The 12,929-nt window shown below is 36.5% G+C and overlaps 1 protein-coding gene across 2 annotated transcripts in view; it reads left to right on the top strand.

The window, feature by feature from the left end:
* Positions 1-972: 972 nt before the first annotated feature.
* Positions 973-12,929, top strand: part of wnk1b (WNK lysine deficient protein kinase 1b) — a 153,593-nt gene continuing 141,636 nt past the window's right edge. Inside the window, exons 1-2 of one of the 2 annotated variants that reach the window (XM_088922937.1) lie at positions 973-1,048; positions 4,738-5,891. In XM_088922937.1, the coding sequence (XP_088779063.1) occupies positions 5,142-5,891 (750 nt within the window). In that variant the 5' untranslated portion in view covers positions 973-1,048; positions 4,738-5,141. Of the gene's footprint in view, positions 1,950-4,737; positions 5,892-12,929 lie in introns of both variants that reach the window. The other variant, XM_088922938.1, reaches the window with a different exon arrangement.

Here is a 12,929-nt window from a genome sequence, read left to right as displayed (position 1 = left end):
AGTGATTTTATTGTATGTATTGTATTATTATTATTATTGTATCATTCGTTACACTGTTGCTGTGTTGTCTGTGTTAAGTTGCTGTTGCACTGCAATTTCCCTCACGGGATCAATAAAGTATCTATCTATATGTTATTGTTACAGCTTTAGGTGACTGAGAAGTGTCTCTTTCAAATGCTCTTTGTTAGAATGAAATGTCATACGTAAATATGTCAGTGTAATAAATAATATTTATTGAATAATATGAAATTGTATCACATAAAGTATGCTGATTATAAGTACCAAACATTGTAAATGTTTTATGAAAGTAGTTCAGGTGGGTAGCTGCATCAGCATGCGTAGGCTGCAAAGGAACAAGTAATAGGTTTATTCCATATTAAAAAAAGAAGAAAGAAAACACAACGTTTCGTCCGTTTCTTCCTCACACCTGAAGAAGGCTCCACGGCCGAAATGTTGTCTTTTATGAAAGTGTTGAATTGTGTGTTCTTTCTCGAGATTTATGTATATTAACAGCAACAACAGAAACAGTAATGGTACTGTAAATACCTCAATTAACTGTATTATATGTAAACCTCAGTATTAAAAAAAATAGTATAATCCACTACAACACTTTTATATCTTGGAAAACTCGCTGTGTGTTTTATTATTTACCTTTTTCTTTCCGCCCTATACAGAATATAATGCAGACCAACAGCATATGAGCCTGCGATTAGTTGATTTTATCTTAATGTTGGTGGTTAACATTTGTTTACTGTATTTCCTAACTATAGGGTGTTGAGCACTAGGTAGTTTAACTACATTTCCCAAAACCCTTTAGTTTACAGAAAATATTTGACCGTTAAAAACTTGGATGTCTCCGCGCGGGTTTTACAGATGTATCTTGGGAATTGAAGTCTATCATCGGCTAACAACCAGGAAGCTTTGTCTAATCGAATGGAAAGACTACAAAATCGATGAGCTCATCGCTTCGTTGCGCAGACGTGGTGAAGAATTTTTAAGCTCGGTATGTGGGTCTATTGGAGGGGGAAGGTCCTTGTCGGTTTTTGAGGTAAAGTCGCCATTTAGTAAAGACTAGTTTGCAGAAAATAGCGTACATTGGGAGTTAAATTCTGATTATAGACTAAAATAATATTTCGCATTATGTTGATATTCATTAATAAAATGCTTGTTTTTATTTTCCTTGTTATTGAATGTTCAAGCTGAAAACGCAAACTCATTTTGGTTGTGGGGATGCGGTAATAGCGTAGCAATTTATGTAAACTTTTTTTAATGTGCTTTTTCGTGTACAACTTGGCGCTCTGAGCGGAATCTGGAATGACACTGCGATAACTTTATAAGTATTTTATACTTTTATCTTTTAATTATTTAAAGTCATGGATGCGGTGCGCGGGGGGAAGTTTTAAATCACAGGGTGTTGGGAGGGTTTCAGACTCCCTGTGCTCCGCATAAAGGGGTTATCCCACCCGAACTACGCTTTAGTCAGTCTTGCTATGCTCTGCTGTGTGAAGGGAGTAGAAAGAGGTGATTTCCCAGGCCGGAGAGAGACGAGGCCTGGCGGCCGGGTTTTGGCACAGAAATCGAAGGCAAGCTTATTTTTCGAATAGTTAATGATAAGTTGTTAAAAATCAGATATCGGCCATATCTCCGTCAATCTTGAGCATGGAAGGCTCCCAGTCGCTTACGTGCAAATAAAAAGGAATACGCAGATGGAGACTGGGCACAGTCACACTTTGTGTGTTAAGAAAACAAAGACACTCCTCCATGCCCTGATGTTTTACGGACAACACGGGCGAAACTGCTCGGGCCGACATTCGACCTGGATTCACCGTGCTCTTTAAAAACCCTAGCAACCAAGAAAACGGAAAAGCAGGAGACTGTTGTGAATCGGTGAAAATCCAGGTCAACCGGCGGGGAACACTCCAATGAGCCATGTAGATCGTCTAGTCCAGGTTCGTTGTGCCCGCTGCAGTCAACGAGCGAAGATACTAATTTTTTGACATCTTAACTTAAACTTTTGGCAGGGTTTGGCTGGTAAAACTATATCCACGTTCAGAATGGGTTTTGTACGTTGTTAGGCTGGTTTAGCGAAGACTCGGCAGCCTTTCAATAACTCCGGATTCACATCTGAAATAGCAGCTTGCGCTGTGCTCCAGGTTCAATTCTCTCCGGGGTTTTGACAGTGTGATTGCTTTCAGACTGACAATCCGATGTGAAGAAATGTGGGTTTGGTTAGGCTTTAGGTAAGCAGGTACCTTCGATATATTGCCTCGCATTAGGACGTTGTGGCAAACCTTTCCGGTACGTGAGGGATGGCAAAGTAGTGATTTACTTGAATCCCGTAGAGATTAGGGGTATAATATGGTACTCAATGTAAGATTTTTTTTCTTCTGTGTGTATACTGTATGCAATTTATTGTTCTTAAAATGCTTTTAATATATGGCCTTGATTTGACACTGCATCATATAATGTCGCTTGTTTAAAGCGACATTACTTCGTTTTAGCTTGTGCGTTCCGAGTGCTTACAATGAGGTTCTTAACATAAAGCTATTTTTAATAATACATTTGCTTTGGCAGCCTACCGTGTTTTGTGCACTAGGTTTTAAACTGTATTGGAGACAGCGTTGTGCATTGAGATAATCCTATTTTAGGTCAGCCGTGGGTCTTGAGTAGGCCAGGCCAACCCAGCCCGGTTGGTGCTAATGCTGTGCAAATGGCCTAGCGAACAGTATGAACAAACTTTTTTTGGGTTGTCTGTGACCCAAATCTTTAAACAGTCCTATGAATAGATTAATTTGCTGTCACAGATACTCCGTAGTTGTTCGTTGTAGGTTATAAAACATTTTTCTGTATTTTTTCCTTTCCGTTGCAGGATCAGAACGCAAAAGGGTATTTTCCTGGCTGTTTTGAAACGTTAAATGTAACTTTAAATGATTTTCGAATTCGGTAACTCAATTATCAGTGCATCAAAGATGATCGAGCTGACAACTTGCTCATGACGTTTTGTCCTTAATCCTTTAGTTGACAGAATTGAGGAACAGTCTCACTTCATAGCGTCCGTGTTAGTTGCTGGTTTGGCGATTTGACGCTACGTTTTAAGTGTTTAAAATGAATGACGCAGTATTCAAGATGAACTCCGCATACAGTGGAGTGAAAACTGTATATATGTTTCATCATATTAATGTCTTTGTTGTTAAAATCTATATAAGAGTCTAGAAAGGGACGAAATGAATTATGAAAGTCATACGAGGGAGAACAACAGTGGTCCTGTTAGGATTTTTTTATCCTTAGAATTTCAGAAGAGTTAACTTCAGCAGCGTGATATTTATTATAAGAATTCATCAATATGAGTGGTAAGGCTTCCCCATGTACAGTACTTTCAATGTAACCAACAATGTATTGACTGAAAACCGGCTTGGTACTGTTCTACAATATGTATTTGTTATATTTATTAATAAGTGTTAAAACTGGGAAAATGCAGAGCTCTTTTTGTTCGAGTGAAGGTGACAACCTAATATTATTAACAACTGTTATAGCAATTTATTCCAAAACAATTTAGTGATGTGATAATTCATGGACTTTATTGTACAAGATTTTTAAAGGAGTATCAGTGTAATGTTCTTAGTCTCATTTAAGTGTTAAGCTGGATAGAATATTTTGAAGTGGTTAACTTTTGAAAGTTGGTGTTACATTGTAAATATTATTACCCTTCTTATTTAGTATAATTATTTAATTTAGGTGGATTTAATCTGAGCACTTGAACTCTCTTGTTAGCCTGGGGTGGGAGATGAGCATCTTTTCCCTATTTTTGTTCTTAAAATATTCATACCTGTTATTTTTAAGGATCAGGTTGTATTGATTTACTGCCTACTTTGTGGAATGCAAAAATTTGGAAATGGTTTATGTACTTAAAAACATTCTTTCTGTGGTTCAAAATTATGCATCATCAGCAGCACAACGTTTTCACTCTAGCATTGATTTTTTTTGTATCTTTGCTGTTCCACATGATTGAAATAGCACAAAAACAAACTTCCAGTACAGCTGAGAGCAAGTTGTTTATAGGGGATACTAACTTTATGCCCCATATATTGGAAAAACTGCAGGGTCTCATGGCAATCATAAGATAGTTGGTGACTTAAAGATTAAAAAAAAAACCCTGTTTGCGCTCTCGGATAACTTAGTTTGCTACATGTGAGGTGTGGCAGATTAACAGTTAGAATGAAATCGCACAGAAGTATGAAATATTTTCCAAGTGAAACTGTTTAAATCACCATGTTACTCAAACTTCCAAATACTGAGAAAGTGGGACAGGAAATGTCATCATGCTCATGTTGGAAAACAATACTTTGTACATAACCATGGCTGGAGTGTTTCGGTTCTTCATGTTGACTGTTGACCCATTTTCTGTGTACTTGTATATTGTAAGCAGGGAAAATGTAGCAATATTGTGTGTACTTTTAACATTGAAGTAACACCTTAAGTAACCAGAAGTATGTTCCTGTACGAGTTAAGATTTAGTAACATTAACATGTAGTTGGAGATTGTGAGCGTTGTGGACACATAGACCAAGAACCTCTCTTTACTATTGCTGGAGGGTTAAATCTAGGATATTCATACTAATTTCCTACGGACATCTTTGAGTGAAAAGAACATGATAACCAAATGAATAGAGCATGTTAAAACTAAAGGAAAATGAAAATGTAAGTTTGGGTGTGCAGTTATTTTTTTTTTCTTTTGCAGTTCAAGTGTGTGAGGATCAAGCTTTGGATTACACCTGGTTTTTGCTACAGAGACTACAAGCAAGAACACCACCACCCCTTCCTTTTTCTGCTCAATGCCGACTATCTGTGGTTCCCTTTCAGGATGGATTGTGTGAATCTGATGGTCATTGTGTGTTTACATCAGCATTTAATTTTCTGTGACATTATCTTGTTCTTTTTCATTTACAAGAGAACACCCCCTCTCCAAGCCCCTGACCCTGTACACTGTAAAACTCTTAGCTTTTATTGCTAGTTTGTTAAAAGAGAGACTCCTTTAAGCTCCAAAGGCTTAAAACCAAATTTGACAGGAAGAGGCATTTGAAAGGAAAACCTTTTTTTTTGGCAACTTTTGTTTAATTTGTGTTTTTAATTTGGGCAAATACAATGTCGGAAGACCCAGATAAAGTAGTGACGTTTTTGGCTCCTCCAAAAAATGGCAATGGTTCTAGTTCAGACACATTGGTGGGTGAGAAGCTGAATAGCAGGCATGAGGTTGAGTTCAGAAAACGGAGACATACCATGGACAAGGACAGCAAGACCACGGCAGAGCACCGCTTCTTTCGTAGGAGTGTCATTTGTGACTCCAATGCAACGGCCCTGGACCTACCCAGTAAAGCCTGCTTTGTGTCCTCTCCTCCTGATTTGGATCCACTGTCCATCATCATAGCGGAGCCCAGTGATAACTCCTTTGTGGCTGTTCAGCCTCTATGCATGATGTCAGTGGAGTCGGGTACTGATACACTCACCAAGGTCAATGTACAAAGTGAAGAATGTAACACAGTTATCCAGGAGGTTTGTGATGGGGAAGTGAAGCAGTCTTCTCTGGCAGGGCCCACAGATGACATCAGTCAAGCCGAGGAACCGGATGATAATGTTGTGCTAGAGAAGAGGGATGGGGCGAAGGGGGCTGCGAAAGTGAAGGTGGACCAGAAGACAGAAACTGAACAGCGGGAATTAGAGAAGAGGATCCAAATCCAGGAAGACAATGAGGAGGTGGAGACCAAAGCTGTGGGTACCTCGCCGGATGGCCGCTTCCTCAAGTTTGACATCGAGATTGGCAGAGGCTCCTTCAAAACGGTCTATAAAGGCTTGGATACAGAAACCACTGTTGAAGTGGCATGGTGTGAGTTGCAGGTAAGATGTTTTTTAAACATTTTCTTTGCACATGGAGAAATAGACTTTATTTCCTGTAGACCTTCTTTTATATGCGTTACAGATTAAAAATCACAAATATAATCAATTCTGACCAGTGTCTGAATTTAAAATTGTACCACAGGCCCTTTGTACCTGGGCTGCAGAAAAGTGGGGAAAAAACATTCTGCATCTGAAATGTGAAGAGAGAACATTCTCTTGAAACCTAAAAACTTTATAAAATTTTCAGTGGATAGGTTACAGGTCTGTGATGTGAACTAGGAAAAATAAGTTAAAATGATAAATGAATTTTTTTTTGTTCTAATCCATTGCAAAACCTGTCAGAAGAACTAAAATATGAATATAAGAAAACTGGCATTATATTAAGAGTATTACAGACAATTAAAAAGCAAATGAATGTTTTGACACTTACGAAATAGTGATGAGTAAAGGGAGACTTACATGTAAATGAGATTTGCATAAGGAGTTGTGTATTCTAATTATGCCTGTTATACATTCTTTGACTGAGGCCTCCATAAGATTTTACATTCCTTCAGCTCAGGTTCTAAGCAAACTAATTTCTATGCAAGTCTTTTTTTTCCAGATTTAGTTAAAGGAAGTAATACTGATAATCTATACTGCCATGTTGAATAGGTGTGGCTCAGTTTTGTGCTTTGAATAAATAGCAGTGCACATGCATGGCTTGAAGAGCACATAGGGAGTGTATGTAGGTTATTTTGAGACTTTTTGGAATACCTAGATGCTGTATTTAAATAGACATGAAAACACATGATACAATAGAAGCTGACAACTTCAGTACTGATTTAAATCAGTCAGTTAAATCATTAAAAGTAAAGCCAGGAGGAAAAAAACATATCGCTTCTTACATCACCATTTAAGGGGTCCTGTGTGCTAAATTTACATTATTTCAATTTGCTAAAAGAGTTGCATTATATTTTTTTTCTTTATTCATGAAGATGGCCTAACTGGAGGTTAGGAGGGTCTAAATATTATTGAAGAAAATATTTCTGTTGTGCGACATGATTCAACAACTTGCTTTCACTCATCCTGTTTTACTCACCTGGGTTGTCCTTAATGGTACACTTAAATCTACCTGTCCATGTGTTGTTGGTCAGATCACTTCTAGTCTTGTGATAACTTGCAGAATAGGGTCCATGTCCTGTCTGTGTCACAGTGATAAAACATGAGACGCGACTGTTCTTAGTTCTTAGGTTTTACTTGGCAGAATCATCTGGAGTCTTTTGTTGGTTAATGAAAAGCATCGTTTTACTTCAGTGGCATGTTACTTTATCTCTGAGGTCAAGGGGTCTCCCCTCAAACTACCCCTGTAGCACTGGACATAATAATTTTAAAGGTAGTGCACACAGAAAGTAAATTCTGATAAATTATATGCACATTATTACATAAATATTAGTATCTGACATTAATACAGAGCACTTACGTAAATACAGACATGTTTTAATGTGTCCTGTAGGAAAATTTTCATTTAAGAGAACACCGATGTAATGTCATTTCCCTTTATAATGTGGCTATTAGGGCTAACCTTCAGATTCCAGCAGAAGAAAAATCCATTTCAGGGGTTTTGTCTTTCCTTGTATTTCCCTTTAAGTTTAGTTAGCAGTTTAAGTTACAGCTAAATAGATTTGGTTAAATTCTCTGCCATCAGTAAAAATAGTGATTTAAGTCTTTGAAATTTTATGGATATCTTGCTGTATATCTGTGTAAAATATTCAAAGGTATCGCACAGATATCTTATTTTTCTGCTTGCCAGATCGTTATCCTTAATTGCTTGCACCTTGGAAACTGCTAAGCGGATGTCTTGACTCCAACTATCAGGGCCTGTTTAACTGAATCAGTAAATCATCATCTTTACAGCACTATAGTATATTGCATGTTTTAATTCTGTTTTGTGCACCTCTTATATTTAAATTTTTGGCGGGACTAATTTATTTGGACAGGAAAAGAACAAAAGGTAACTGTTGCACAGTAACTACACTTCATTTTTTGCGCATTTCGATAATGTACCCTGCTTTCTCTTTGTGGCTCTGTTACTTGGTTTTTAGATCACTGGATCTAGAGCTTAAATGCATCTCATGTGGAAAACAAGAGCTTAGTTTTGTGTTCTTTGGCAGTACTTATAACCTCTGTTGTGGATTACACGGCTTAATTAAGAGACACAAAATGCGATATCAGTATAATTGATTTGCTAATGATCTTGAGGTCTTTAGACTTAGATGTGTATATGATATTACCTGGGGGAGAAGACATCAGTGAGGTCATTCTCAGATTTTTTGAAATTGAATCATTAATATAATATATATTATGTTATATATATTATATATATAATAAATTAAAATCTGTACTTTAAGTTAATTATTTGAAAAATTAGAGATGTTTACCAGTCAGAAATAAATGTGGATACTTTAAGGTCTTGTACTAAAAGATGCAAGTAGCCTATTAAAAGTCTTTGGTTTGCTAGTGCCTTTTGGGTGAAAGTGATGCATTGGTTTATAAGTGAACAGATGAAGGTATAATTGGGCACAGGTGATGAGCTGATTAGCAGTTAAATGTCAGCCCTGATGAAAATGTAGACAGGAATTAAATACTCCCTGCTCAAGAAGAGAATGACACATTTGTTTCATTGGTATATCAGCACGTGCACTAAAGTAAAAAAAAAAACTGTTGCTTACTGTTTGGGGTGTTTTTATAGGCAGTGCTTTTGTGCCCTGGTAATGTTTTGATACTTGAGTGCAGTCTGTCAAAGATCACTTTTTGTGATATATTGCCAGAGTTTTGGGATTTACCATTTTCTTTGTGTGCCAATTCTTCAAAAGATCAGCAACTCTTCTAACTATAGGCAGTTTAAATGTTATTTTATACATTTTTATAAATGCTTCTTTAATTGCTTTATTCTTCGTATTGGACTGGTGGATTTTAGCAAAGTTAATTTTAGTATTTTATATTAGGCTATTTCAGGCTGTCAGGGCTGTATTAGGCTAGGAAAATGTCAGGACTGTTTTCTTCACCTGGTCACATCTGGCTCATAGCTATATTGTCTCCTACAGTTAAGACTTTTTGCTTAAACCAAACTTACAGCCATATATTAATTAGTGGAAATTGAGAGTTTATAGGATACTGGAATGTTAATCATAGGAGGCAGTTATTGCACTCAATATGAAAATACTGATTGAAGCAAGGACTAGGTCTTATTTAAGAATGGTTCAAAGCCAGACCAGATATTTTCTTTCACATGTGTAACTTGTTGGAAAACTTGGAGAAATCACACAAAATGTCTGTGCAAATAGCAAATTATTAACATCACTAATGATCCTAATCACAAACTCCTCATTAGTACTGATTTAGATTAGAAGATTTGTTAGTATTTGGATTGGTATGTTAGAATTTGATTGTTTTTAATGATACTTTACAATTTAGCTGAACGTGTGCTTAGTACAGTGCTAAGAGCTCAGCATTGTTGTTCTAATCAGCACAAACAGCAGAGGGCTCTGACTCAAACTTTAATTAATCTAATCAGTTAATTAATATGTATGCCATGTTAATGCCATAATTATTGCTTTGTCTTGTTTTTAAATATGACTGAACTACTGTATAACTACTAATGTGATACTCAGTTGCAATTAGTCATGAAGCAAACGGGTTTTAATGTGAACATGTATTGTATCATAGCAGCTTTTATTTCCATTGCCCTTCAGACAAATAAGCGAACATATCGCTGTATCTGTTATGTAAAAGCTACATTTGTATCTGCAATACTATGAAGGTAAGTCTTATGCACTTTTGGGGACTACATTGCACTTCCTCTGAGTGTTTTTTCTTTAATGTACTCTTACATTTGCCTACACAACTTCTCTATATCCCCAATATACCTGCTTTCCCCAGAGGATCACAATTGTAGATACTCATCACAATAAAAACAAATCTATTCAAGTGACACCCAGATGTGATGGAATATATTTAAGACTTACATACCATCTATATATGTATTTTCTTAGTCAGTCCTCTTCACTTCCCAGGATATCTGAAAATTCACTATTACATACTAAAATCCTGAAAAATCACATGCATTTGCTATAAGACAACTATTAATAAAGATCGATGTTTAAACTTCATTATTATTAAATTACAATTTTATTGATAAACATTAATAAACTTCATTATTAAAAAATGTGGTATGACTGAAAAGCAATTTTAGTTAAATATTCCAATAATCTTCAAGCAATGGATGGCTATGTTCATTACATAGTGATGATATTTCCACTTCATTCAGGAACATTCTGATTTGATCCAGTGTTTCTGCTTAGTACACTACTACGTTGCTTAAACCATCGGAAGTGGTTTACTTAAGTCCCCTACTTTAGTAATCTCTAGAGGGAAGCATCTGTAACTTGGGGCTTGTTGCACTTGAGAACAGGTTTGGAACGGTGCTGCGATCTAATTTCAGCTTCCAAGTTAGTTGCAATTGGTCTTAAGGTAGCCTACTAGTTTAGCACAGAGCTGTGTGCTAACCATAGTTTGAACTCCAGTTAGTACACTGCTTTCAGTTTGTTGCAATTGATGCATTGGGTGTTTTCAAAAATAGAACAGAGATAAGTACTGTGTTCTTCGCTATATTTAAAAATACATCTTCCCAAGTTAGCCTGATCATTTATTTAATGCGATTTATTTACAATTTTATCACCGGAGAAAATACTTAAAAATAACTTAATAAATCTCTCATGTTTGTATAGGATTTTATTGCTGCTCAATTTTGACAGGCCTCTAATTTGTATTTTTCTTTTGGACCCACAAGAAGACGGAGCCACAGGTTTCTGACCCCTGGCATATATATATCTGGCAGAGTGAAAATACTACTCTGCACGTAATAAAGCTAGCAAGTGCATTTAGTAGACAAGTCGATCGTGTTTAGCTAGCCTGTCTATTGAAACATTATTTATAGTGTACTCGTGCGTGATAAAGGTGGCAAGTGTATTTAGCAGACTAACCGACAGTATTTATCTATCCTATCCAAGGAAATTCCAGAAATATCGTGCCTCTAAATTTCATCCCAACCCTAGTCACTAGCATCAGTTTCTCAGGTTAATCAGCTTCACATCACTAAAATAGTAATTGTTGGATGGCTAAACAAGTGTGAATGGGTTACTAATGGTACTGTTGTCTAGTCCTGTGCAACAGTTCCAAAGTGTTTCCTCTTCAAGTGTTTGTGCATGGAACTAGTGCTGTTGTGGAGCACCATCTGTGTTTTACATAGTGAACAGAACCATTTTTTCTGTTTTTTTAGTGAAATACTCCCACACAGAAGAGACTTTTGGTCAATATTTGGAGGGACCTTCCTCGGCAGAATGTGGTGCAACTGCCGCCATGATTAGCCTACTCAGAAACTGAGTGTCGTAGCATCCTATTAACGGCGCACAATTTGGGGGGCGATTAGACAGTTAAGAAAATACGACTACTTTATTATTTTTGCGTCGATTAATTGCGGCAGCCCTACATCAAACTATTATCCTTAGGTCAAAGCCTTTTCAATCAACAGATCTGAACCCAGTCAAGCTTTTATGGGATGTTTTTTAGTATGATACTTGAGACAGTGTTTTCACTGTCAACCACAGGTGAGTTCATTGATTTTCTCATTAAAGAATAATACTCCATCCGTCTTTTTCTAGATGTTGTCTAGTTTCTAGATGCTGGTGCACTTGGCTGGTGGCCCAACACTCTTAAGTGACTATGCATTAGTCACTACAATTACATTATTTATTTGTCCATTATGTTCTGTGTGCATGTTTAAAATAGGTTAGGTGGTGTATTTTGTGTAGAGAGAATTAAGCTTTTGTGTCCTTGTTCTCCCTTTCATATAAGGGTGAAAGGGATATAAATGACCTCTGAGTTAAAAATTGGAGATGAGACCAGTCTTCTTATAGCAACTGCTTCAGTTACTGGATGAGAAGGTAGTGTTCCATGATGTATCCATTGGCAGAGAGGGCAGGCAGCAGTCTGAAATAGTAATATAACCCAGGAGTGATGTTTAATAGTTTTGTTAGACTTTTTCCTGATTTACATTGTTTATAAGTGATGTGCCCCAAAAGTCCCTTACATTTCTTAAACTATATAATTTCAAGAACAAAACACAAATATAAGTCTTATTTCCATGCTGGGCTGGGCATTGTAAATTTCTGAGCTGGTGGATTAAAAAAAGGTAAGGTTTCTCTGTGAATAATGTGTTTTAGCTTGTGGCAGAATCTGGAAAGAAGTATCACCTCTGTAATTACTCCTTTCGGCTTTCTGGATGAGTTTATTTTCAATAGTGAAAAGAAGCAGTCGTGACATACTGAAATAAATGGTGTAAAACACACCCCATCATCCATAGAATACATTAAAGCAACTGAAATCTGTTAAACACACCTTGCCGTGGTGTTTTATTATATTATTTGTACATTGTATTCTGTAAGCTAATCTGAAGAGAATTTTCTTTACAGACGTACACTTAATCACTCTTCGTCCTTGTGTGAGTTTCAATTAAATATTGAGTTAAGAATGAGTCCAAAACGGAAAACATGCCAAAACTAAAAACATTAATGTAGAGTTATAGTGATGGAGAAATAGTTCTGACAAATGCTGTTCTGGAAGAGTGGAGATCTGATCTTATCTTTGTATTCATCATTAGGTGAAAAGTTGCCATTAATAAAAAAAAAGCTTTGTTGAAACCACTTGGGTTTCATGCATATTCCTGTATTAGAAGGGAATGATGACATCATAAATGACTAATGAACAGAATGTATCCACGGAAGGAAGAAACGCTGATGACTAATTGTCATCATTTCCCTTTTATTTTGTTATAATTGGTTGAGATTAGAATAAGAGGAAGACCATAAAGTGATGGTTCACTTAATGTGGGAAGTGTGTCAACTTATTCTTCATTAATTTTGTTATTGAAATTTGGTCACCTGTGTATCACAGCTCAAAGAGGGTGTAGGCAATGACAAAATGCAATTTGTGCATTCAAGC

This window comes from Atractosteus spatula, chromosome 8, assembly GCF_055471065.1.
Source record: "Atractosteus spatula isolate fAtrSpa1 chromosome 8, fAtrSpa1.hap1, whole genome shotgun sequence".
Classification (NCBI taxonomy): Eukaryota; Metazoa; Chordata; class Actinopteri; order Semionotiformes; family Lepisosteidae; genus Atractosteus; species Atractosteus spatula.
Note: the sequence above shows the minus strand (reverse complement) of the source record. Positions and strands in the feature narration are given on the sequence as shown.